This window comes from Melozone crissalis, unplaced genomic scaffold, assembly GCF_028551555.1.
Source record: "Melozone crissalis strain CALT ecotype California unplaced genomic scaffold, PUWL_Pcris_2 ptg000034l_1, whole genome shotgun sequence".
Classification (NCBI taxonomy): domain Eukaryota; kingdom Metazoa; phylum Chordata; class Aves; order Passeriformes; family Passerellidae; genus Melozone; species Melozone crissalis.
This window is the reverse complement of record NW_026535812.1, coordinates 9,524,518-9,548,566: the sequence shown is the minus strand read 5'-3', so window position 1 is coordinate 9,548,566 and position 24,049 is coordinate 9,524,518. Positions and strand designations below refer to the sequence as shown.

The 24,049-nt window shown below is 41.3% G+C and overlaps 2 protein-coding genes across 2 annotated transcripts in view; one reads left to right on the top strand and one right to left on the bottom strand.

Annotated features, from left to right (window-relative positions):
- LOC128941079 (guanylate cyclase soluble subunit beta-2-like) overlaps nucleotides 1–3,523 on the bottom strand; it is a 38,835-nt gene extending 35,312 nt beyond the window's left edge. The window contains 1 exon segment of the mRNA XM_054283004.1: nucleotides 3,346–3,523. Within this exon segment, the coding sequence (XP_054138979.1) occupies nucleotides 3,346–3,523 (178 nt within the window).
- Nucleotides 3,524–4,267: 744 nt separating this feature from the next.
- The window catches only part of CUL3 (cullin 3), a 55,650-nt gene continuing 35,868 nt past the window's right edge, over nucleotides 4,268–24,049 (top strand). The window contains exons 1-2 of the mRNA XM_054282299.1: nucleotides 4,268–4,385; nucleotides 23,071–23,268. Coding sequence (XP_054138274.1) covers nucleotides 4,320–4,385; nucleotides 23,071–23,268 — 264 coding nt within the window. The 5' untranslated portion in view covers nucleotides 4,268–4,319. The remainder of the gene's footprint in view (nucleotides 4,386–23,070; nucleotides 23,269–24,049) is intronic.

Sequence of the window (24,049 nt, the reverse complement as noted above, 5' to 3'; positions counted from 1 at the left end):
TATCAGGTTGTCCTGAGCTTTTTTTTTTTTGTTCTTTTAGTGACTCAGAATAAGATTCTGCTTTTGGCAGAATCCTCAATATAATCAATTAAAAGCCAGTCTGTGGTTCATTCATTGGATGCTTGAACTGTCTTGTGTATGGTTAGTGTGTCACATATCAATTATGCAAATCTGAAAGCAACCATTGCGTGCAAACTGATGCAGGCACTCACAGAAACAAAAGTGAAAAAAAAATATTTAGGGTAAAAAAATCCCTCCTCCTGAATCTGGGCTTTACAACTTTTGAATCTGGCTTTACTCACTTTTTCCCACCAAACAAGGAATTTTTTTTCCACCTTACAGTGAGCTCAAGCCCTGCAATGTTTGTCCCTGAGTTTGCAGTCAGGCATTTAGTGCTCTGCAGACCAGGATGTGGTCATTCTGCATCCTCCTGTGATAGAAATACTTTTTTCTTTATGTTTTTGTATTTCAATCCCTCACCCTTGCATAAGGAAGACCTGAGAATATGCATGTATGATTCCTTGGAAAGGATGGTTACTTGAAAAAAAAAGTCACAGTTCTTGGCTTTGGTGAAACACAAGCCTTACCAAGCAGAAATTCATGATTTGAAATAAAGAAATCATATTTGCACAGGTATATATTGAATATTTTTCTGGAAGTTAGCACAAGCTATGTTCTGCCTAAAGGCCTAATTATAAAAATATAAATTTAGATCAATTCCAATACAATGTGCTCTTTACATTCTTCTAAAATTTCTGATGCCTTTCACATGATTAAGATTTTATGTTAAGCTATAAATCAGATTATAAACCCAGTATTTAAATAATTAAAGATTTGCTGTGACCTTCAAGACATCCAGGTCAATGCAAAGGGCCATCCTTCTGGTGCTGACAGAGGGTGGTGATGTGTTACTCAGGTGGAGATACTCTGTGTGGACTGGCAGGCACCTAAGCACTGTCCCCTGTCATTTGTGAGATCATCAGTATCTAAAATCAGAGGACTGATGGGACTTCAGGAAAACATAAAACCCAGACTGTAAATGACTTAGGATCATGCTGAGCTGTTCTCTGCACTAGGGTAAATGATTCTGGGGGTGTTCATAGCTCAGCATGTTGTTGTGGTTGCTGTAAGCAATGTGGCTGCTCAATGCTCACATGTGAATTTTCCAGCAGGGTGACCCTCCTGTGCACAAGAACCATTCCCTTGTGGCTGCACCACAGAAGGACATGAGATGTTTGGGACACAGCTGGGGTGACCTGGGAAGCCACAGGGTGCATCATGCTTCCTGTGCTGATCTGTTCTCCTCCACCTGCCTGTCCTCCTTCTTGTTTGACCCACCTGGAATTAACACTATAAGCATTTAACAAACACCTAAGCTCAAAGGGTAACTTTTAGTGAAATCTCTTTTTGTATATTATATATGGAAATAGAAAATTTGCACTAAAAAATAATTGTCTGCACTTTGGACAGTCACAGAGCAGAGCTCAGACATGAAAGGAGGAGCTCCAGAGGAATCTGTGTTAGCAGATGTGACACCCTGGCCATAAATCTGCACCAAAAGAAGGCTCAGGCTCCAAATTCAGCATTAGGTAATAAAATTAGAGCTATCATTACACTTGTGCTAGTGTGTGGTAGCTATAAACTCATGTAAAAGAAAGCTATTTGATGTGAGAACTGAGATTACTTGGTAGGAGAATATTTTATTTTTTGTTGGGTGTTATGTGCCAGCCTGAAGAGTGTCTGAGGGTGAGTCAGCACTCTTCCACATTTAGATAAAAAATGTTCATTAACTTAGAAGGCAAAAGGCTGGTTGTCCAGGGCCGCCATAAGCATAAGGCCAGTGGCAGGAAGCACAGAAGCAATCATTAGAGAATTTAATTCCAAACTATCTGCAGTACTGGGGACAGTAAAAGTTGGGGTTTTTTTTCTTTCTTGAAAGAAGAAATGCCAGTTCTAAAAAAATGGTTTGTGGGGGAAGTTTTGAGTTTTGAAAAGTGCACTAAATTTGTTGAAAAGTGTTCTTGCAGCATTTTCAAAATGAAAAAAATCTGTGTTTTAATATAAATTTATTTTAGTTCTGCAAACTGTTTTTTCAAGAGTCAAACATTTTCAAATTATTTTATCCTAACTGCTATGGACTGGGAAAAAACCTGCATTAACATAAGAGGTTGTCCTCATTTGGCAAAGAAAATACTTAGGAGGAGAAATGACATTGAAATTATATTGAAACAATGTGTAAGCCATATTCTTCACATTAACAGCCAGTAATCTTTCCCTTCTCATCTCATCTTTGATCTGCATTTTGACTATACTGTAATTTTGAAAAGGACTGGTTCCTATTGCATAGTCATGTTGCAATCATTGTTTATTGTGTTGCTCTTATATAACACCTACTCTAGGCGTATATACTTAATTCTGATTAGGAGATTAAAAAAATATGTCATATATGAACGTGCACAGTCCCAATATGAAGTGTTTGTAACCAGCTCCAAGAGACAAAACTGGTGAAATCAGTGGAACAGAAAGTAAACTAGCTCAGAGAAGGAAAGCTGTTTGTGTGCCCTGTGAACAGGTGCAGTGTACAGGCACCTGCGGAAAACACTGATGATGGAGTGCAAAATGTGCATCACACAATGCCGTGGTATTCAGAGCCCAGTTCAAGAGTCACCCCAAAGAAATTCTCTTCCTGGCTATGGCACCTCCTTCCTTTGGGGAATCTTGAGCAAGACATGTTTTGACGCACATTTCACTTCAAAACCCACTAACTTTCCAGTCAGCCCCCTGGCATCTGGAACCTAGATTCTTTCTGGCTGACCAGCCTAACTTCCAGAAGTGCCCCTCTGTTAACTGACAGAATCTGACATTTTCTAACCATTCTACAGCAACTGCCCTTTGCTGAACGACCTATATTTAACTCCGGGCACATGTAAGTGTTGCCTCAGGTGGCACCCTCATTTCCCAAGCATGCACTGCAAGGCAGACACAGAGCATTGGTGAATACACCTGGCATTGTGCAGCCACAGAGAATCACTGAATACACCTGGCACTGTGCAGACAGGGGGCATTGCCAGATACATCTGGCACTGTGCAGCCACAGAGTATCTCTGAATACACCTGCCTTACATCACGGGTCTCTGTGGCAGGACCCGCCTGCCGCTGGCATGATTCACAGGGGCAGCACTGGCAGCCGGGAGATTTCCAAGGGCTAGGAACACGAAAAGAACCGCGGTGCCCAGGCTGACACCCGGTACAAGGCAGGTGCCAGGCTGACACCCGGTACCAGGCTGACATCCGGTACAAGGCAGGTGCCAGGCTGACCCCCGGTGCCAGGCTGACACCCGGTACCAGGCAGGGGCAGGTGCTGCCCGGCCGGGGCCGTGCCCCGTTTGCCCGCGGGGCTGCAGCAGCTGCGAGGCCCATTGGCACAACCCTGTAGTGGCACCAGAACCTGCGCTTTAGACCTAACAAAACAACTGCCACAAGCCCGACGAGTGGGATGTGCAGCAGGCGGTGGAGTCGCCATTCCTGGAGGTGTTTAAGAGGCGTCTGGGTCTGGCGCTGGGTGTGTGTTCAGTTGCTTAGGGGTTACGGGGCAACGATGAATGGCCGGATGGATTTTATGATTTTACAGCTCTCTTCCGCCCCCGACGACGCCGTGATTCCCGTGGCACCGGAGGGGCTGCAAACCCTCCCGGGCAGCCGCGGCCCCGCCGCCCCTCACGGGACGCGCCGCCCGCCCGCCTTGGCCCCGCCCCTCTCGCGCGGCGCCGCTTTCCGCCAATCAGCGGCGCCCTCCCCGCCCGCGCGCCTTCCCCGCCCTCCGCTCCCCGCCCGCCGCGGCCGTGTCGGCCCGCCGGAGACGGGACGTCTCGCGAGAGCGGCGGAAAGCTCGCGAGAGCGGCGAGGCCCCCCTCCGCCCCCGCCCCCGGCCCTCCCGCCGCCCCCGCCCCGCCGCGGCCGGATCCGAGTGTGCCGGGCGGTGGGAGGGGAGGGAAGGAAGGGAACGAGAGCAAGGGAAGGAAGAGAAGGGAAGGAAGGGAAGGGGGGGCGCTCGGCCCTGCGCAGTGAGCGATGTTTGTCCGCCATCGCGGCGGAGGCTGAAGGAAGCGCCGCCAGCGGAGCGAGGGGCCCGCGCCGCCGCTTCTCCCGCCCGGCCCGGCCCGGTCGGCCCGGCCCCCGCGCCCTCCGCGCCCCCCTGGGGGCCGCGCTCGCAGCGAAGGTCGCCAGCGGCCTCCCCCGGCCCCGTTCCCGGGTGCACCGCCCCGCCGCGCGTCCCCCGGCTCTGCCGCCCCGCGCCGGAGGCGCCGCCGGCCCCGAAGATGTCGAACCTGAGCAAGGGGACGGGCAGCCGGAAGGACACCAAGATGCGGATCCGCGCCTTCCCCGTGAGTACCGGGCCCGGGCCGGGCCGAGCGGCCTCCGCAGGCCCCGTGGGCCGCGCTGTGCGGCGGGGCCGCGGGCAGCGGGGGCAGCCGGAGCTGTCAGCCGGCCTGGGCGCCCCCGGCCCGGCGCGGCCCCGGGGGGAGCGGGCGGAAGGGAAGGCGCTCCTCGGGGAAGCGGTGCCGCACGGAGAGTGGGAGGCGCAGGAACTGCTCCCTGCGATTATCGCCTCCCTCATCGAACAAATCAATTATGGAAATCCACGGACGGCACTGGGGAGGGGGGCAGTGGGCACCGATTTCTTTGTTTTCAAGGTAAAGGCCTCAAAGAGAGAGCCGAAGGTTATGCGCCTTCATCAACAAAATTAGTTAGCCCCGGAAGGTGAGGGGGGGAATATTTATTTATGTCTTCTGCGGAGCTTCCTCTTGCTGAATTTATCTCTCCGCTCCGTAGCAGAGGCTCTAAGTCGTACGATTATAAAATTTAGGTGGCACAATGCCAGCTGTGGAGAAGGTGCTACTATAAACATGTAGGCGTAGGTAACTTTTGCAGGTTCCCTAGTGTCGTGAGCGTTCCTTAGCTTTGAGTTACACAGGGGAAGGAGCCAGATTATTAATTTGCAGTGCCATAGCGCTGCTGTGTTTTGACAGTTGGCTCAATTAAAGCTTACAACAGAATAACAACTACAGCACGAGTAATGGCGTTGGGGAACGAGAGGAATAGGAAAGGTTCGGGCTGCCCGAGGATGACCAGGACGCGTCTGTGTGTGTGTGTGTGCAGCGGGGGGTGTGTTAAAAAAGAAGATACTTAGTTGAGTCTCTGGCTTTTAAGGCTTAGCGTTGGCTGTTCAGGTTTAGTGTGAACTTTTCAGTGCTCTGTCTGATCCCAGTAGGCAGTGGTGTAGAACTAATGTGCTGTGCCTTTACAGAGAAACTGGACATACCTGTTTATCTCATTTCACTGGCAGGGCATATATCAATATATTTGCTTCATCCAAACTCTTGCTGATGAAATTAGAAGATTCCTTATAGTCTCAGCAGCCAGCTTTACAGCAATCTGAGTTACACTGTTTTGCTCTTTCCTCTATTTTTAATCACTGATAGTTGTATTTAGTGGTATAAGGAAAAAGAAAAAGTGGACTATGAGATGAGGAATTTGAGCTGATGATAGGTTTTTCATCTCCATATTTCATTTATTTCTTTAAAAAGCCTTTTCCAACAATGTCAGTTTGGATTATAGAAATAAAGGAGAAGACTTCCTGCCATGTGGCCACGGTTTTACTAACAAGCAATAGGAAAACCTGTACAAAAATAAACTACGAGAAAAGCAATGTTTGTGTCTTGTAGCAAGCTGCATCTGAGATAGCAGTATTTTAATTTGATAAACAGATCCATATATTCCTACTGTGAATATGTAGCTGTAGGTCAGACAACAAAGGCAGACTTGGCAGTGTGATAAGCTGACGTTTGTATATTTCACCTCTTCTGTTTGTGAAATTTGTTTTGTAGTGGTGAGAAATACTCCTAATGGAGCCCTGTTGTTACGTACGGTTAAACATTGTCAAGTTTTTTATAACTGTTTTTACTAGCATCGTCTTTCTTTTCAGTTGCTTAAAGAATATCTAGGTTAAAATGTGAAAAACAAAGTGTCTTCTTCCTAAAATAACTCAGTAAGTCACAAGTCATCAAGGCCTGCAACTGTATGGGGACATCTGTTGATAGCAACTTTCCAGGTGTCCCCTCAGATATTGGTTTTTACCTAAGACATTTTGTTGACAATCCTGTTGTTGATAAAGTGTTTATAGAAGAGAAGCATGTACTTTGTTGAGAGATTTGGAGGGGTTTCCCTTTGTTAATTGCAGAAGTCAGCAGCTGCAGTTGATGCAAAAATCTTAGCACACATTTTGTGTATGCCTAAGTGGTTGTGAAGCTTGGTCCAGGAAATGACTTGGTGCTGGAGACTGCAGTGGGATTGTTTGTGTCAGGGAGCTGCATTTTCGTGGGGAGTGGAGTCTGTGTTTAGAAAATGTGGTACTCATGCAGCAGCTATGGCCCCTGGCTCCTTTGTCCCAAATGTGGTGGTTCTGCTCTTTGGCTCTCAATTAAGAGTGCTTCCAGAGGTGGTTTTGTAGGCTGCTTCAATTTGTCTTCTTATTGATCATCTTTCCTCAGGAGGTCTTTCTGTTTTAGATTGGTTTGCTCCTTGCATGGAGGCAGCTATTTACTATTGCATGAGGCTAGAAACAGCCACATTGGAATGGTGGTGTTCCTGGAGCATGGCAATATTAGCATAACTTCCTTCATGCAGGTTCTGGGTTTTTTAATATTTTACATTTTTATAATGTTCTTCTGGTTTTTTTTTCTTCTACATTTTTATAATACTTCTGTTATTATGTTTTATAATAGCTAAAGGAATTGAGTAATAGTCATTTGCCAAACATTACCAAAGTTTACCTTTTCTACCCTATGTAAACTTTGTTAGAAGTGGACCAAAACACTGGAAAAGCACCAGTCTTCTACCTGGAGATCTTAATACTTAGGAGTTAGCTTCATTCTAGATTTCTTTTTTATTATTTTTGTAATTGGTACCAGATTATCTGTCATCCCAAGGATCCATTAAGGTTTGCTAGCTGCTGGTGTGTGCTGTGATGTGCTTTTCCTTAGCTGAGGGGCAGTGGCATGGGGTACACTTGTTTGCCTGTACACAAATGGGTTGTAGAGTAATCAAAAATAACTGAGAAGAACATTTCTCTGTGTGTTTAACCAGTTGTTCTTTGCCTAATTTACGAACTATCTTACTACAACGAACTTTGCACTCTCTTGTTCATCCTGACTTGAAGATGGTGATAATATTTTTGTCAGAGGTAGTCCAGATGAGGATGCATTCTCTGAGACTTCAGACTTGAGCATATTCCAAACCCAGGAAGAGTAACAGAAATAAATTTCTGAGACAGTTTGTTGTATATTCAGGAAAGCAAATCATGAGGTTAAGCTTGTGCAGTTATCCTTATGTACCACCTCAGAAGACTTCCAGTGTGCTACTTTCAGGATCCACTTCTGGTGCTTTTAACACCTCCATAAAATGTAGCTGTTCCACATTTACCTAAGGTCTATCCAGAGAGCACTCAGGGTGATGTTAAAGCCAGAGATGGAACAGTGCAAGAGGGCTTTCAAAAGACAGAAGCTTCCTTTTTCTCAAGCAGTCTTTAAACTTTGGTATTTCAAATTCACACACACTGTAAGAGATATGAATATGGATGCTAAAAATAACAATATATGAGAAATGTCATGTAATTGTCCATGAAATATGTTGACTGCAGTTAGTAAGTTGGTTTTTTTAAAATTATTTGGAAGAGTGCAGTGATTTACTGATTTCATGTGCATTATATGAAAATGCAGGTTTGATGCATCTACAGAACATGAATTGCACCTGTTTTGAAGTGTTGGGGGTTGTTTTCTTCCAGATTTAAAGGTGCTCTCAGGGTCTCAGGCTGGCTCTCACTCCTTAACTCTCAGTGAGCCCATTACTGCTGGCTGCAGGAATACTTTCAAAGCTCTCAAACAAGTTTGCAGCAAATCTGATTTTAGGATGATTTAGTTGATCTGTCAGAAATGCTGCCAAAAATGGTAGGTTTGCACTTAAAACTTTGGGAGAGATGTGATTTCTGTAAGGGAAATCTAGAATGTGTAAATTATGTTTCCTGCAAGTGTATTTGAGCTGTTTTGCTGTGACTGGTTAGCTAGTGGAAAACTGTAGCCTTAAATGTATTTTGACTGAAAAGTTGTACATAGTAAAAAAAAAATTTGACATTTCTTACAGAAATAATTAGAATGTGGGAATTCAGAAAGCATTTGGGGAATCAATTTTCAAATTTTAAACAAGCAGCATTAAGCTGTGTTGAATGAACTTTTTTTGGAAGAGCTCATTTGTCTCTCATTGCAGATGTCACCATAAATTGGTTGGACAGATCTTTCTGAAAGCCAGCATGACCCAGTGTAGGTTATTTGGTTTGATCATTACAGTTGGAGGGGGTTTTTTTGAATGCTTCCAATAATTTTCCTTTCCTGCAGAGATATCTTTCTTCTCTAGATCAGTGCTACAAAGTAGTGTTTTGCCTGTTCTCAGAACTATTTTGGTGGATCATTGTTACACAGTTACATTGTGAATTCTGCACAGCATTTAGAAAGAGATTCTACACCTGCACTTGGAATAGAACAAGTCTTTAAAAAATGTGGAAGCTTCTGACTAGTTTTATTTGAAATAGTTGTGCCCAAGGAAATTCTCATTTTGATCAATCTTGTGCAGAAGGACAGACAACCTTTGGTATCCTTCAACTATTTATCGATTGATGTTACTTCTTCCTCGAAGAAAGTTACGTAACCTTAGAAGTAAATAACTCCAGCTCTTCCATGAGAAAGTATTAAGAGTCATATTTTCATTGCCAGCACTCCTTTCTCCTCCATCTAACAGCCACTTGTTCTAGGCTTTGTGTAGGCAGAAGGCTTTTTTTTTCAGGGAGCACCAACTGCTTCTGTGGTTTGTTTTGAGTCTTGGGGAATTGATGATGCGAGTTGAGATGAGCTTTGTTAAATTTATGCTTCAGCCTACAGCATGAAGATCTATCAGTTCCAGAAGTTGGTGTAAATTTGGTCCATCTTGAGCATCTTAGAGCAGATAGCCCCTAGAAAAAACACTGAAGTGTGGTTAAATCTTGAAGCATTCAGGTTATGTAAGCAGTACGTGAGGATCTGCTGTGGCTTGTAACCCTCTGAGCCTGTGTGAGGTGTTGGGGAGAGCAGGGAGAGGCAGGGAGTGTGGGAAAAGAGTGCAGTGGGGGGTGGTTCACTGCAGCCTTTTTCTGCTCTGAATAAAATAATGTGAACATACCAAGTGCTGTGAGATCACCTGGTAACTCCATGTTTTACATGCTTGGCTTGTGAATCTTGATTACTTTGTGTTCTCAGACATATTTATGAGAGCATCTTGGCTAAACCCATGTAGCATTCACAGTCATGAGTTCACATTCAGAGCCTGAAATTTGGTAGGCTCAAACACTAGGAATAGAACAGACCAAAACACTAAAACATTCAAAGGTAGGGGGTTTGTGCAAATTAAGAAAAACATGGAAATACTTGCTTACTGGACAGTTAAGCTTATGAAATCTTTCCAGTTTTCACAATTTATTTTTTTTAATGAAATGCTGTGAGCAAACTGAATGTCCTGATAATACATTTAGAATTTTTAAAAGGTGAGAGCACTAATTGCAGGGCAGTCTGAGTAGTTAGTTGTAGGTGGGTTTTTATTTGGTTATTTTATTTGTAACACATGGTGCATATTATCATTTAGTTTTTGTTAGCATCTTGTTAGCAATCCTCAGTTCTGTAGATGTTCAGGTTTCAGTTACAAATTTTCTTGATTTTCCTTTGTTAACTGGGTCTTAAGTTCTGAGCAATCATCATTTGTGTTGTTGGAGAGTTTTGAGCCAGTGCCTTTGTGTGGCTCAGGAAGGAGCAGTGCCATTTATCAATCTTGCTGTATTTGAAATTTGCTTGATTTTGCACAGGCCTGCAAGGCTAAAGCTGAAGTGATCTGTTAGGATTTTTGTACTGGCTAATTCAATCTGATCTGTTAGGATTTTTATACTGACTAATTCAATCTGATCTGTTAGGATTTTTATACTGACTAATTTAATCTGATCTGTTAGGATTTTTATACTGGCTAATTCAATCTGAGCTTTTTCAAGTGGCTTCATTAGGGTTCTTCACTCGAGTTGTATAGTAATGCATTATTAAATAGGAATTACTATTTTTCCCTGGTAGTGTTAGGTAAAGAAACTCTATGAGAGTACTATAAAACTGATGAAGAGTTTTTGATATCGTACATGAATGATTGTAATAGCAGTATGTAACATAAAATTAGGCTTTTTTCTGTAAAAGATAGTAGAATTTCTCAAAATTTTCCTTTTAATCTGTTCTGGACAGGTACACACAGCATAAGTGACCCCATTTTTCAGAATTTCAATCAAGTATTCTGAGGTCTTGGGCTTTGATCTGTAGGGCAGGTAGTCCAAGTGCAGGTGCTTTTGAATTTCCATCACCACGACTGATGCGCAGTGTCAGTGTCTCTGTATGTGGTGAAAACATTCTGTGATAGACTGGGACAGATTTTTCTTAAGATAGTTTGAGTGAGTCCATTCATAAAACAGAGTGATTGTGTTACAGTCTGTAATAGGTTCTTGACCTTGTACATATGCTCACTGGATCTTATCTTTGATTTCTAGTAGCTGTACAAGTGGAAAAGCAGCTCTTGAGAAGTAAGGTCATGCTTTTCATTCTGAGTCAGGTTTTGTGGAAACACAGAGCAGGAAAGTGGCATTGTAGAAACTGCAGCACAGCCAGGCACACTTTTAATCACATGATTATTTTATTTTTCCAAGGTCAGTTAAAGCCAGTAGAATTTTTAAATGACTGATGTTTCTTTTCTGAAAGTGCAAGTACTGGCATCTCAGCATAAGTAAATACTGTTAGATGGCTTAACAAAAGAACTTCCATATTGACTTCTACATTTTAGAAAGGTAAAAAGTGCACTTAATGCATGAGTGCAGCAAGGAGGACAAAACTGTAATAAACACTTATGTGTGGATGGTGTTTGCAGTGGAGTGGCCTCAATTCTTTAATTAGCTGTGTATAAATCAGTGTTTGAGGGCTGAAAATGTCTTGCTTGTAGTTTAAATAAGGTGTAATACTAGGCAAAATGTGAGCAGATAACTTGCTTTATTGGTGTATGGTTATGAATGAGGTACATTTGCGGAAAAGACAATTTTTGTTTAATGCTAATGAGAATAAACATAAATTAAGGCAATAACTTAAATTATACATGTAAATGATACAAAATTGGACAAGCTTATATAATAAATTCATAACACGAATGTCTTAGATTGCATGTGATCTGAGCATAGGCTGTGCATGTCTTTTTCTTACATTTTGTAAGTGAAAAATCTTTCTTGAAATAAACATTTTACTTCCACACTGGTTTTGTTTTTAAAGTGTTGATAGCATCTGAGTGGACCTGTTTTTATATATTATATATATGGATTTAATTTTCTGTATAGCTGTGAATTTTTTCTTTTGCAGAAATTTCAGTGTTAGTCTTAAGTGTTGCAGGCACTGCTGATCTGTGCATCTGATCATGGGGTTTGCACCATGTGGTACAAAAATGCCCCAGAGAGAGATTATTGTCAGGACACAGTGGTATTGATTATCTGTAAATTTGTAAGAGATTTATTAATTGTGTCATCCTTCTCCTACCTGAAGCTGAGGAGGAAAAAAGAATCATCCTGTGTTGGCCTCTGTTTACCATAAAATTTTATCTTTCTGTTCCTATGCAAGTTCTCAAACTGTTCTGCTGCTGTTATTATGGAGGAGGAGTTTTCATCAAACCCCAAAACCTCTCAAAGCCCTTCAGCCCCTCCATCTCCCTCTCTTCCTTCATCCCCCTCATCATTCATTGTGTTCCTTGTTTTGAAATGACTACAGGAAATGTGTCTGCAATCTGTATAAGCTGCTGTGTATTTCACAGATTTCCTCTTTACCTCGTGTTGATTTTTGGACAATTGTAAAATACTGAGCTACTTGTAGGTTAATTGAAAAAAGCCAGAAACAATTCCTGTGGGATTTGCCTTCAGTGTTGAGTAGGTGAGGAATGGGCTATTTGTGGTTCAGGGAAGCTCTCTGAATTCAGGTCATCAAAGCTGGAAAGTTAATGAACTAATAGATTTTTTCACTTGGAGAGATGATAGCCCTGAGGAGACTCAGTGCCTTCCACAGGAGGTATGGATGGGCAGAACAGTGTTCTTCTTTCCTTTGGCACTTCTTAACTGGGATTGAGGCCTGCAGCATCTGTCATTTTTTAAGGTTATTATAGTGTTCATATTATAGAAGTCACCAATACAAAAGATTTGCCAAAAAAACCTAATAAATTCAATCCCTTATTAAATTAAGACTTTTTATTTCTACTTTGTAGTGCTTGTTGAGTGATGGTCTTAAAACTAAATGGAGATATGATCACATACTGAATCGAAGTTATAGTCTGTTCTGACTAAGTTAAAAACAATATTTCTGTTAATTTGGAGTTAGGAATGATCTGAGCAGTCTGGGGTAGTGCTGTTGCTTCTGCTGACAGTGACCTGCTGTCAGGTATGGCACTCTCAGGACAACCTGCTGCTCCTCACCTGCAGTGCTGAGCTCACAGTGTTGTAAAAGGAGATGAAGAGAGTCAGGGACCTAAGTCCCACTGAAAATTGAGATTTCCAGCTATCTTCAGTCTTTGCTAGTACATCTTAGGTTATATGTAAGCAAACCTTCCCTTTCTGCTTTCAAGTCTGTGGTAAATTGGAAGTAGCTCCAGTGGAAGAGGAAGGAGGCACCTTCCTTCTCCTGCAGTGTAAGAGCCTGCACATGGCCCCTTATCCCAAGTAAGCAGCTTTGAGGAAATTGCAGGTGAGTGTAATTTGTGTAGTTTGCTCACAGTCCTCAGGTTTTGAAGAGCCTGTCCTTGGCTCTTACAAGCTTTTATTGCAGTAGGATGCTAAATGGCTTGAATGAAATTTTTAGGATTTGGCCCTGTTTGTAAATGGGAAAAGGCATTCCCAGTAATTGATACGTTTTGTGCCACTGTTTGCAGTCTTGTCATTTCACCTTTGCCAAGAGCCTGTTTGACAGCCGCAGACACACAGCTGAGCTGTACCTGTCCCTCCCCACACTTACAGACCTCCAGGATCCTGCTGACAAGTGAGAGGGATGATTCACTGCCAGAAATCCAGGTTTCCTTTGTTCCATATTCTGCTGTTCTAATTAGGTTCAAATATTTTCTTTTAACACCAACTTTGTTTAACATAGAAACAAAGCTATTGTATTTCTTTCAAGAACATGTTACACGAGCCTTTTACATTTTTTTTCCATAGTTTTAGTTCGAGGAAAGTTGTTTTAGGATTACTACTTCTGAAGTGAGTCAGGAGGACTCTAAACTTCTCATTAGTTTTCAAAATGCTGATAATAAAAATATTCTTTTGGGTAAGACAGAGGAATTAGATTTTTGGTGTCAAATGCTTGTATTTCTTCCTCTGTTTCATTCAGAATGGATTTTTCTTGAGTTAAGCAAACTGACACTATACACTCTTTTTTCCCCCCATGTGCTATCTGCACCATAAGTGACAGTACATCTACTAAAACTAGTCCACAACTTACTTCAGGTCTGAAAATGCTTCTGTTAATTTCCAAAGCTAAAAGGGAAAGATCAGACTTTGAACTGTGACTTAGATCTGGACTTCAGCTCCGAGTTTCTGGAGAAGTAAGAGTGTAGGCAGTATATAGTGTACATGGAGAGTGTATATGCAGCAGTATAGACAGCTCTTCTTCACCCTTGTTAGTTTGAAGTGCTCTTGGGAATACTTTCATTGAATGAATACTTTCATTGCAGATGTTTTATAATCCTCCTCTGTTTTCAGGTACTGTAGAAATGTCACTGAATGTTTTTGAAAAGAGCCTTGGTTAATAATGTCACTTTTGGCTGTTTAAGCACTTCCATTCTGTATCAGTGACAACTATCTTCTGAGCTGGAACTTCTAGATTTAGCTTCTTAGCAGTTCAGTTCTTCTAGAAGCTTGAACAAAACCAATTAATTGGTTTTTTTAAACACAACTTTTTAAAGAAGTTTCATAATGTAATGTCAGGTGGGAAGAAGCTTGCATCATTCCAGGAGAGATTTACTCATTCATAGCAAATGCCTTTTGATATTTGAAAGGCATTTAGATTTGTCTGCACATGCTGGGGGAAAAAAAGATGTTATTTATAAACTTAGATTTCTGTATTTTAATTAATATTATTCTGGCGTCTTCTTTGGGCAAAACATGCAATTGTAGAATAAAGTCTTGAGTGTAAATAGTAGCACCTTAGAAAGTTCATGTTGAAAATAAGTTTATTTTGGTGTGTTTTCTTTGTTTTTCCTCAGTATCCAGCCCTTTTGGAGGACAACATCCATTAATCCATGCTGAATAAAGCATATGCTTTTATCAAGCAATTTGAGTCTTGTGGGAAATAAGTAGCAAGGCAGATGAGTGAGGAAGAGACAGAGTTAAGTTTGGTATAAATGATCACAGATGTAGGCGCTCCCAGCTTATCCCCTCTTGGTACTGAACCTGATGATAGAGATTTTAGAGAGAGCCTTGAGGACTGGTCTGTGTGCATCCATATATGTACACCAATAAATGGATGAAAAATGAGACTGCATTCATTTTTCATTGGCCCACTCAGACAAGCAGTATTCTGCCTTTGTCTGTATTAATAAGAGTTCTTTTTTATCTGTAATAATGGAGTGACTGAAGGAGCCTTTTGTAAGTTGAGCATCATAAATTGCAAAGTGAACCATAAGTTGAATTTTGAGGAGTATAACAGTTTGTAGTTGCCCATTAGTATGAGATAGTGTTGAGAAAGTGTGCAAAGGTCTGTAAGAAGAAAGTTGTCTTTGTTCACAGAATCGCCACTGTGTAACTTCATGTTTCAGTTTGTTTGCCTCTTCAGAATGTCTCTCCTTCTTGCATTTTTTAAAGAAATGAAACAAACTTTTTGATTATCTTTTGCCTTGTGTTTATCTGGTAAATGATGGCTGCTCAAAATTACACAGTTCATAGTCTCAGTTCAGATGAAGCAGGTGTTTGGCAGTTGTTTTTCTCCATTTTCTCCTCTTCAGCATTTTATGTTCCATAGATTTGCAAGACTAAAGATGAGGAAGGGCATTTGGGAAAAACAAAGAAATTGTACTAAATTGAAGTTGAAATCTAGAGTAAGAGAGGTATGTTAGTTGTTCAAGATTCGTCTCATCCTTCTGAGTTGGTTCCTAAAATATGACAGATAAATGAGTATCTGATCCTTAATTTTGTTCAGATGCCTAAACATGTCAAAACTGCTGCTGCAGTATTACATGTTCTAATAAAGACTTGTTTGAAACTTTTCATGTAGGCTGTTAAATTTTGCTGTTGTGTAGTGACACTCCTGTCAGGCCTAGCTATAGTGCAGGCAACTGTTACATTTTGAGAGAAGAAACAAATCCTTTTTCCTGGGACTTACTAGAAAAGGAAGTTCTTGGAGAATGTTGCATTTTGCTGTAAAGCTCAAAAGCAGCCAGCCAAGCCTTCCTCTTCAAGCTGCTACCCCAGAGCAGCCCTTGTGTTGTGAGGAGAGCAGCATGCTCTGAGACAGTGCCTTGGAGTGAACCAGATGTGTCAGTCCAGGTGCAGGAGTGACTCCTGCTTTAAGGAGCCATCACTTTTGAGGCTGCTTAACCCAACTGCTCTGTGCTGGCAGAGCAGCTTTTCAGTGCTGCAGAACCCAGTCCAGCCAAGTGGAGAGGGAAAGGGTTTCATCTAAAACACTGCAGCTCTTGGATGTTTCAGTCAAGAAAGAGGAGTCCTCTTTGATTTCATTGCATGTTCTGCTTGCTTCTGCTGAGCAAAGCCTGGGAAGGAGAGGTGGATATTGCAATTCCTGCATTTCTATCACTGACTGAGTGTTGTCAGGGAGCCCTGCCTGCAGGGGCTCGAGCCTTTCTGAGGATGAGACCAGAGTTGATTCTTCCCTTGGCCTTCAGAAGATTTCTCTCAGCACTGATTACTGATCTGCTGAGCCTGGAATGGAACACAGTGCAGGCTGGGAACATTCCTTGCAGGAGGAATCTGGAGAACTTTAGTGTAGGGTTTGCCCACCCAAACAAGGGCAATGCTTGAATATCAAGGGAAGAGTGAAGAACAAAACACAGATATTAAAATTTGTTGTCAGTATTTAATCTTGTAAATGACAACTGGCAGATGTCATAAGCATGTTATAGGCATTGGTTCCCCCCCACCACACACACCCTCTGAGGGAGTGTAATACTGTAATAGGCATTTCCTGACACTCCTTAGGAGATGTGGATAATACTGGATTGTCATCTTTGATTGTTGCTAAAGGTCACCTAGGAGCAAAAGGTGTCCTACTTACTAGGACAGTTTTGGTAGAGCATTTGTAGGACTTCCCTGTGACTCTTGACAGATGTCCTGAGATGAATAGCCCAGATGCAGGACAAGAGCGGGGGTCAGGGTGCCCCTGTCTTTTTTCATGCTCCTTCTCTGAGCCTTCAGTCGTGCTTTTGGTGTGTCACAGCCAACCTGTTCAGATAGCACAGTTGGGGAACTTTGTGGAGCTTTCTTTATGGTGGTTTTGGTTGTTCAGAGATCAGTTGTTTTTATTTGTGGGAGAGTGTGTGTAGCCCATGCATCCTTTTCCACATATACTCATTGTTTCATAGTGAGGAAAACTTAAGAACTCAGAAAAGTGTGGACATTGAACTCTCCATTTGACATTCATAGGAGTACATTTTATCTGCTCTGTAGTTGAAAAAAAATGTAGTTCCATATCTTTATATGCCATTTTTCAGAGATATTCTTGGAGCAAATGCTAGACAATGTATCTCTGTCATTGTAAATTCTTGTCTTTTAAATTAACAATATTCAAAGGGTTTATAAAAATTCAAATAGTGATTAGGTTCTGAGGCAGGAAATGTGCTGCTCTTGCCCTTTTCTGGATAACCTCAGCCAAACTACATCCAGAATGAAGGATACAGGCTCAGGGTACTGAGTTACTGTGTGACAGACTATTTAATACCATCTTGATGAATGCCCTATCTTGCAGTGGAAGGGAACAGTGTTGGTGACAGTCTCCTTGTCCTCAAGGACTGTGCCCCTGTGGTGGCAGTTTTAGATGACAGCAGTTGGACCTTTTTCATTTTTTCTGTGCAGGAATAGGAAATAGGAGAGTGAGAATAGGTGGCAATTATTAGGTGCAAATGTTACTCCCAGCACTGGTAACTAAATTTAATTGTTGGTATCCACTCACTTCCTTCAAGGTAGAGAGCATAAACACCTGTATTCTGTAATTCCACTTGGTTCTTGTCCCAGTGCTCTGTGGTGTTAGACATGTGAGGCATGTCATGGGAAGGAATGAGGCAGATGGTTGCTTTTTTTGAAAACTTTGAGAAGCCTTGTTCTGCAGTAATCACTTCCAGACTGACGTGTTTCACCTGCTAATGTGTAGAATCCTGGTAAACACTCTCCAGCTGTGCTGTAGAAAAACTGAGTAGTAGTGTTTGTAACATTTTTGAGAGTAAAAATGTCCTGCAAATGTGTTGACAATGTATTAAAACTCCTGAGATTTAATGAGTTTGGTCTGAGATCTTTGTGTGAACTTTGTAGAACTTGTCTAGAAGTTTCTTTTGCATGAAGGATAAGAAGCTGTGTCTGGTCACTAATCTTGAGAGTACTGGTTTGTGTGTCTCCTCTTGCTGCTGGTGGACTTCTGGGGATCCTCCTGATAATGCACTGTAGGACATCTGCTTACCTCTTCCTCACTTCTCTCCTAACCCCCTCTTGTTAAGAAGACTAAATAACTGTTTAAAGCTGGTATAAACTATCAAGATGTCAGCAGGCTCCTAGCAGTTTACTTCTGTAATTTTTCCTTGCAATTCACAGCATTTCAAGCATGGTTATGTAAGAGGAGTGAGCTGTGTAGTGTTAAGGGCAAGATGATAAGGAAAAAAAATGATGAATGTGAAGTTGTGTTCAGAGGAAACTGCTATAGAAGTTAAAGTAGATAGAATGGAAATTATACCCCAAAACATTTCTTTCTTTGCAAAGTAATCTGGATTTCCAGCAACAGATATGTTGGATGTTCCTGAATCTGGGAGCTTCAGTGGTTTTTTTTTGACTGTAGTTGGTAGAAGCTAGGAAGCAATCACCAGGTTCCACTGGTGACCTCAAGTATTTTGTTGCTCACCTTTGTTACTGTACAGTGCATTTCCATTGGCAGACTGGTACAGGCAGTTTGAAAAGGTCACATTTCCAAGGAGCCCTGGTTTTCCAGCTTCCTCAGCCTCCAGCTGTGATGTGTGTCACCAGATCACCAGTGGTTCAGATTGGAAGGCACTTTGGGAAGTCATCCTGTCCTGCCCCACTGCTCCTGCTCAGGCAGGGTCACCTGGAGCTGGTCCCTCAGGACTGTATCCAGATGGCTTCTGAATGTCCCTAAGGATGGAGAACTCTGCAGCCTCTCTGGGCAACCTGTGCCAGCACTTGGTCACCCACACAACAAAAGTTTCTGTGATGATCACAAGGAATCTCCTGTGTTTGTGCCTGCTGTATCTGCTCTTGTCACCTGCACCACTGCAGAGATGGTTCCCTCTTCAGTACACCCTCTCTTGGGATTTTACGCATTCTAATTTGATCCCTGAAGGCTTTCTCTAGGCTGGCTCTAGAGGCTGGCTCTGTCCTTCCTATGAGAGATGCTCCAGGGGTTGTTAGTGGCCCTTCACTGGACTGTCTCCAGTGTGTTTGTGTCTCTCTTGTGCTGGGGAACCCAGAACTGGGCACAGTGCTCTACATGTGGCGTTCCAGTGCTGATAAAGCCCTTGGCCTGCTGGCAATTCTTCCATATGCAGCCTAGGATACCATTAATCTTCCTTGCCTCAAGGGCCCATGGGTTTGTCATCAGCTTGAGGTCCACCAAGAGCCTTGGGTTCTTTCCTGCCAAATGTGCTTTCCAGCCATTTGCCCCAGCAGGCATTAATGCCTGGGGTTGTTCCTTCCCCTAGGGATGGGATGTTGCACTTCTCTTTGAACTGCATGACTAGAAATGGCTGATAACATTTTGTATGAAGTTACATGTTGATCAGAAAATAACAAGAATTGAGCTGTTTGCTCATTCTGATTGAATGCTGTGGTAGGTTACTTGGAACAGGTGGTGCCTGTAAGCTTCTAGGAGGGAGAGGGCTTCAGGATTGTTGCCAGCTTTACCTGCTTTACAGGTGATAAGGGCAATAGATTGCTGACAGTGGTTATTTATTTGACTTGATGATTTTAACAGGGTAGACAGACCTTGTTAAAGGAAGGGGCTCGAGTGTATCTGATCCCATACTGTGGAATAAAGGATCTTTCGAGTCCTTTGTAGTCTCTTTTTTGTGAAATGACTGTACTTTCATGTAAAATGACATTTTAGTGTAATTTCCTCAAGATGTACTTGTGTTACACTCCGAGTTCAGATGTTTGTGCTCGAGTTGCATCTTTGAATCATTAGCATTTGGGCAGCAGTGTGTGGAAGGTTTCCAACCAGCGGCTTCTTATAAACAGCTCTCTCTGCTGCCAATAACAGACTTGGTCGCTTTCCCATTCCCCAAGAAAGGTAATGTTCAGATAAGCGTGAGTGCATTAACACGTTTCCTCTGCTTGGACACTGCCTTCTTGCTATCTTGGTGAATCTGGGTGTAGACACTACTGAAATCACTGGGATTTTGCTCCTGAAAGCCTTTCCAAACCTGTGTGGTTTTTTTCAAAGACCAGCAGAAGCAGCAATCTGCGTTCTGCTTAAATCTGCGAGAATACAAAGACACAGGCAAGGCAACTGCATTCTAACTGTGGATTTTAGCTCTGAAATATAACCATTAGAAGAAATCTGGGAAAAGCATCTTGGCTCTGATCCTGTGTTTGTGGAAGATCTCTTACAGACTTTGTTGCTAGGGATCTAGAGAGTTGCATAAATCTTCATTGGTGGGTCAGACTGGGGGATTAGGATTGCAGTGATGTTGTCAGAGATGCTTTTGTAGAGAATTCTGAAGAATTCTAGTAGCATCAACAACTTACTGGTTATTTGTTTGGATTTTAAATCTGCCTACAAGCCTGACTTAAGGAATGGGATGAAAAGACATGAACCTGTGAGTTAAATAATCCAAGAATAGATTTAGTCATTGCAATTCTTACATACCCTTGAGAATACAGGAAGATCTCTTCTGCTCAAGTACTGAACAACTTTGCAGCAGCAGGGAGGAAATAATACATTTTTGCTCAAACTTTACTGCAGTGACTTACTGCCAAATAGAATGGGATTATTTAAAGTATTAGGAGTCTTTGCTTTGTTAGAAAACACTGCTGCAAACAAGTTAGCTGTGCTAGATCTTTTTGGAAGACAGTGCTTTTCTAGTGTGATATTGTAGAACTTGAGCAAACCTGTTCCCATAAAACCTCACTGGTGTTAATCTGAGTCAGAAACAGAATAAGAAGCTGCATTGAAAAGCAGAGTTTTTAATGCTTAATCCTAAAAGGTAATAAGATAATTTTATAGTACTTTTTCAAATATTTACCTCGTGGAGATGTGTACTCCTTAAAATTACCTTCTATTGACCCTTCTTGTGCTGTCAGAATAGCTCATTGTGTGTCAGTTGTTAAGTGGCAAAAAGCTCTGTGTTCTTATTTGTATTCAGGGACTTTGGAGCAAATAATGTTGCAACAATTCTTTCTATTTTATAGCATTTGGATTAAAAGTACAAGAATTAACAGTTTGCTTTTAGCTTTTTGCTGAAGGGATCTGAATTACCAGATGTGCTGCTTTATCTCTGTATGTCATGGACTGAGATCTTCCCTGTGACCAACCCAGAGACAGGAGCCCTGTAATCCTTCTGCACATGGTGCCCAGTGATTTGCCTGGTTTATACAGATCATACCTCTGCTCAGAATACAAGTGCAATTAAATTGCAGTTGAGATAAAAAGGTTGTGTTGGCTGAGAGTTTTTTAATTAGCAGGGGGAGCCTCTCCTTTGTTTGAAAACAAAACCTCGGGTTTGTGAAAGGAAAGCTGAAAACCTTTTACTTGGATTGCTGTCTGCAAATCTAAATAGTTGCCTTCATTATCAGTACTTGTGAAATTGCTGGTTCAGGAAGGCTGTAGAAAATAACTTCCCTGAAGGAGCACCAATGTAGCAAATGCAAATTAAAAACAAAACTACTGACCTTTGAGTGCTGTACATAGCAGAAAAAGGAAGTGTGGAGGGACCTGTGACATTCCATCCACCATTCCTCTGTTGCTTTGAGGCTTTGCATTTAGGAGATAGGGAGCTACAAATTTTTCAACATGTTTGTGATTTTATTTTGGTTTTGCTTTTAGATATATAATGGTACATCTTAAGTTTGGGGTACATGAAATGTAGTAGTCAAGTGGATCTGGTATCAGAGGAGTGGAAAAAGTGACTATAGGATTATTTTTATAATAAAAATCCTTGTATTTAACCAAAACTCCAAAAGATGCACAGGATAGAAGATTGCATGTCTTGTTTTCATTTTGTTCAGCAGCCCATTCCCTCCCAAGGCAGTGCATGGCTTCTCTTGATTGTGACCTGTGTTGTTATTTATCATGCCTAGGAAACTTGATATGCTATTTTGAGAATACATGTAAAAATATACTTGGAGTAAAAAGATTCTGCTAAATAATTGCATTTTGATTACAAATGCAATCAAATCTAGTCTTCATATCTTTCCTCTATTCACTTAGTAGGTTTTTTGGAAGGAGAAGGAGAGGTGGATTAGCGCTGGTTGTGATTTTTCTCTATACTGTCATACCATTATTCTTTACTCTTTTAATACTTTCAGTTCCTATTTTCAAGACTACTTTGACAGTTTTGATAGACTCTGGGATATTTTCACTTCCCATAGTAATTCTGGGAATAGCAGCTTTTTTTCCCTTCTCTCTTCAGCCCTTTTCTGTAGTTATAAAATGCTAAATCTGTTCCTGATTTTGTATAAACTAAACCAAACTTAACTTTAAATAAAATTGGTTCAGTTTAAAAGTGTTTGGTTTTTTTTTTTTTCATTTGGGTGGTAAAACTTGGCTGAATCACAGACTTTAAGCAATACTGGCATCTGATATTTTTTGCTGTGCTTACTTGCAATCCCAGATACTGCTTTATCTATAAAGCATCATATATTGAAGCACCTTTGCATTGGTAAAGCGCAAGTGTGAAATGATTCACACTAGGTACTAGACAGAAGTTTGCTGTTGTATTGAGACTATTTCTTTTAAGAGTTTTAAGAGTTTTTCTCCTTCTCTGAATCTTCTTTTTTCTTTCTTTCTGTGTATTTGCTGATGTTTACAGCATCTGAATAACAGATCAAGCAGATGCTTTGTGCTTGGTACATGTCATTTAGAAAAGTATTTAATTGTATTTGTGCAGAGGGAATATCTTCAATGTTTATGTTGGGCATTTGTGGCTTTTCAGTGGTACCTATAATTATTTAAATTGTAGGTACAGTGTTGCAGGTATGTAATTCTTTAGCTGTTAGTCCCTAGTTAGCTCAAGCAGATGACCAAGTTTCCTAAATCTGTGTCAGACATTATTATCTTTTGTTGTACAGGTCTGGTGAAGCAGATCAGTGTTGCAGTACAATTTATGAGGTGCCAAACAATGTGTTAATATGGAATGGGAGTTAGCCATCTATCACTGTTAACCTGTGGAAGAAGAGTGGGGAAGAGACTTTTATCCACAATTACCTGTCTTTCCTTTTATCCACAATTACCTGCCTTTCCACTCCCAAAGGCTCTGGGATTGGATTCTGGGCATTTGCATTCTGAAACAAAAAAAAAGCATTAAACTTTTGCACATTGCAGTTTTCATAAATATTTCTTGAAATCTGTACTAGTCTCATAAATACTGGTTTTCTTTTGATGCAGTTTAAGAAATCTGGTGATAATGAAATCAACAAGATGGGGCAGAGCAATTACCTCATATTATCTATATTCTTTTTTTTGTTCAAAACAATAACGTAATGTTTTATTTTTGCAGATGACTATGGATGAGAAATATGTGAACAGCATTTGGGATCTTCTGAAAAATGCAATCCAGGAGATTCAGCGTAAGAACAATAGTGGTCTCAGTTTTGAGGAGCTGTATAGAAATGCTTATACAATGGTGTTGCATAAACATGGTGAAAAACTCTACACTGGACTAAGAGAAGTGGTCACTGAGCATCTAATAAATAAGGTTTGTCCATTTGTGTATTAAAATAGAAGTGTCTTATGTGAAAGAATTCTGAATAGTTATTTAAATGACATAAAATCTAACTTTATTATGTTCCCTTGTGTTGCAGTTTTGTAGCTTCTCTAAGAAATGGTAGCATAGAGCTAACATCAAGCTCAGATGATTTCATGTTCCTGGTACTGTTTCTGGTCAATTACTGATGGAAGGCAGACCATAGGAAGCATTTGAAAGAGTGTAACAGGAAACAACTTCTTTTTTTTTAAGAATAACTGTCAAGAGCTGATAACTTTTTTTAATGGTTTGTGTCATTTTTTGGTGGCATTTTGTGACTTTCTTAGGCCAAATTTTGTCTTGTTTGCCACTCGTTATTTTTAATCTGTGGAACAAATAAATACCAATGTAAGAACTTGTTTTCTATAGGCTAATGAACTAATTCCCAGGTTAATGAGACAGTTGTGCTGGGATTATGCTCTTTAAAGAGGCGGAAACAACAACTCAGCAATAGCAAAACTCCTGAGTAGCTCACATTCTGCCATGTCAGCCTTTGCAAAACCATGTAGGTCAGTCAAAATGACATGCAGAAACGTCCTGAAGGTCTATCATCTGAGAAAAGGAATCTTCAGGTCTTGTATTAAACCATGGAGCCACTTCTTTAGTCTTTGAGAGAAATTTAGAATTGATTAATAAATATTTAAGTGGAAAAAGTTGGAAGTCACTTTTTAGGACTCCAGATAATATTTCATGGCAATAGGATTCTAAGCCTGTGGGAGATTCCATGGTAACA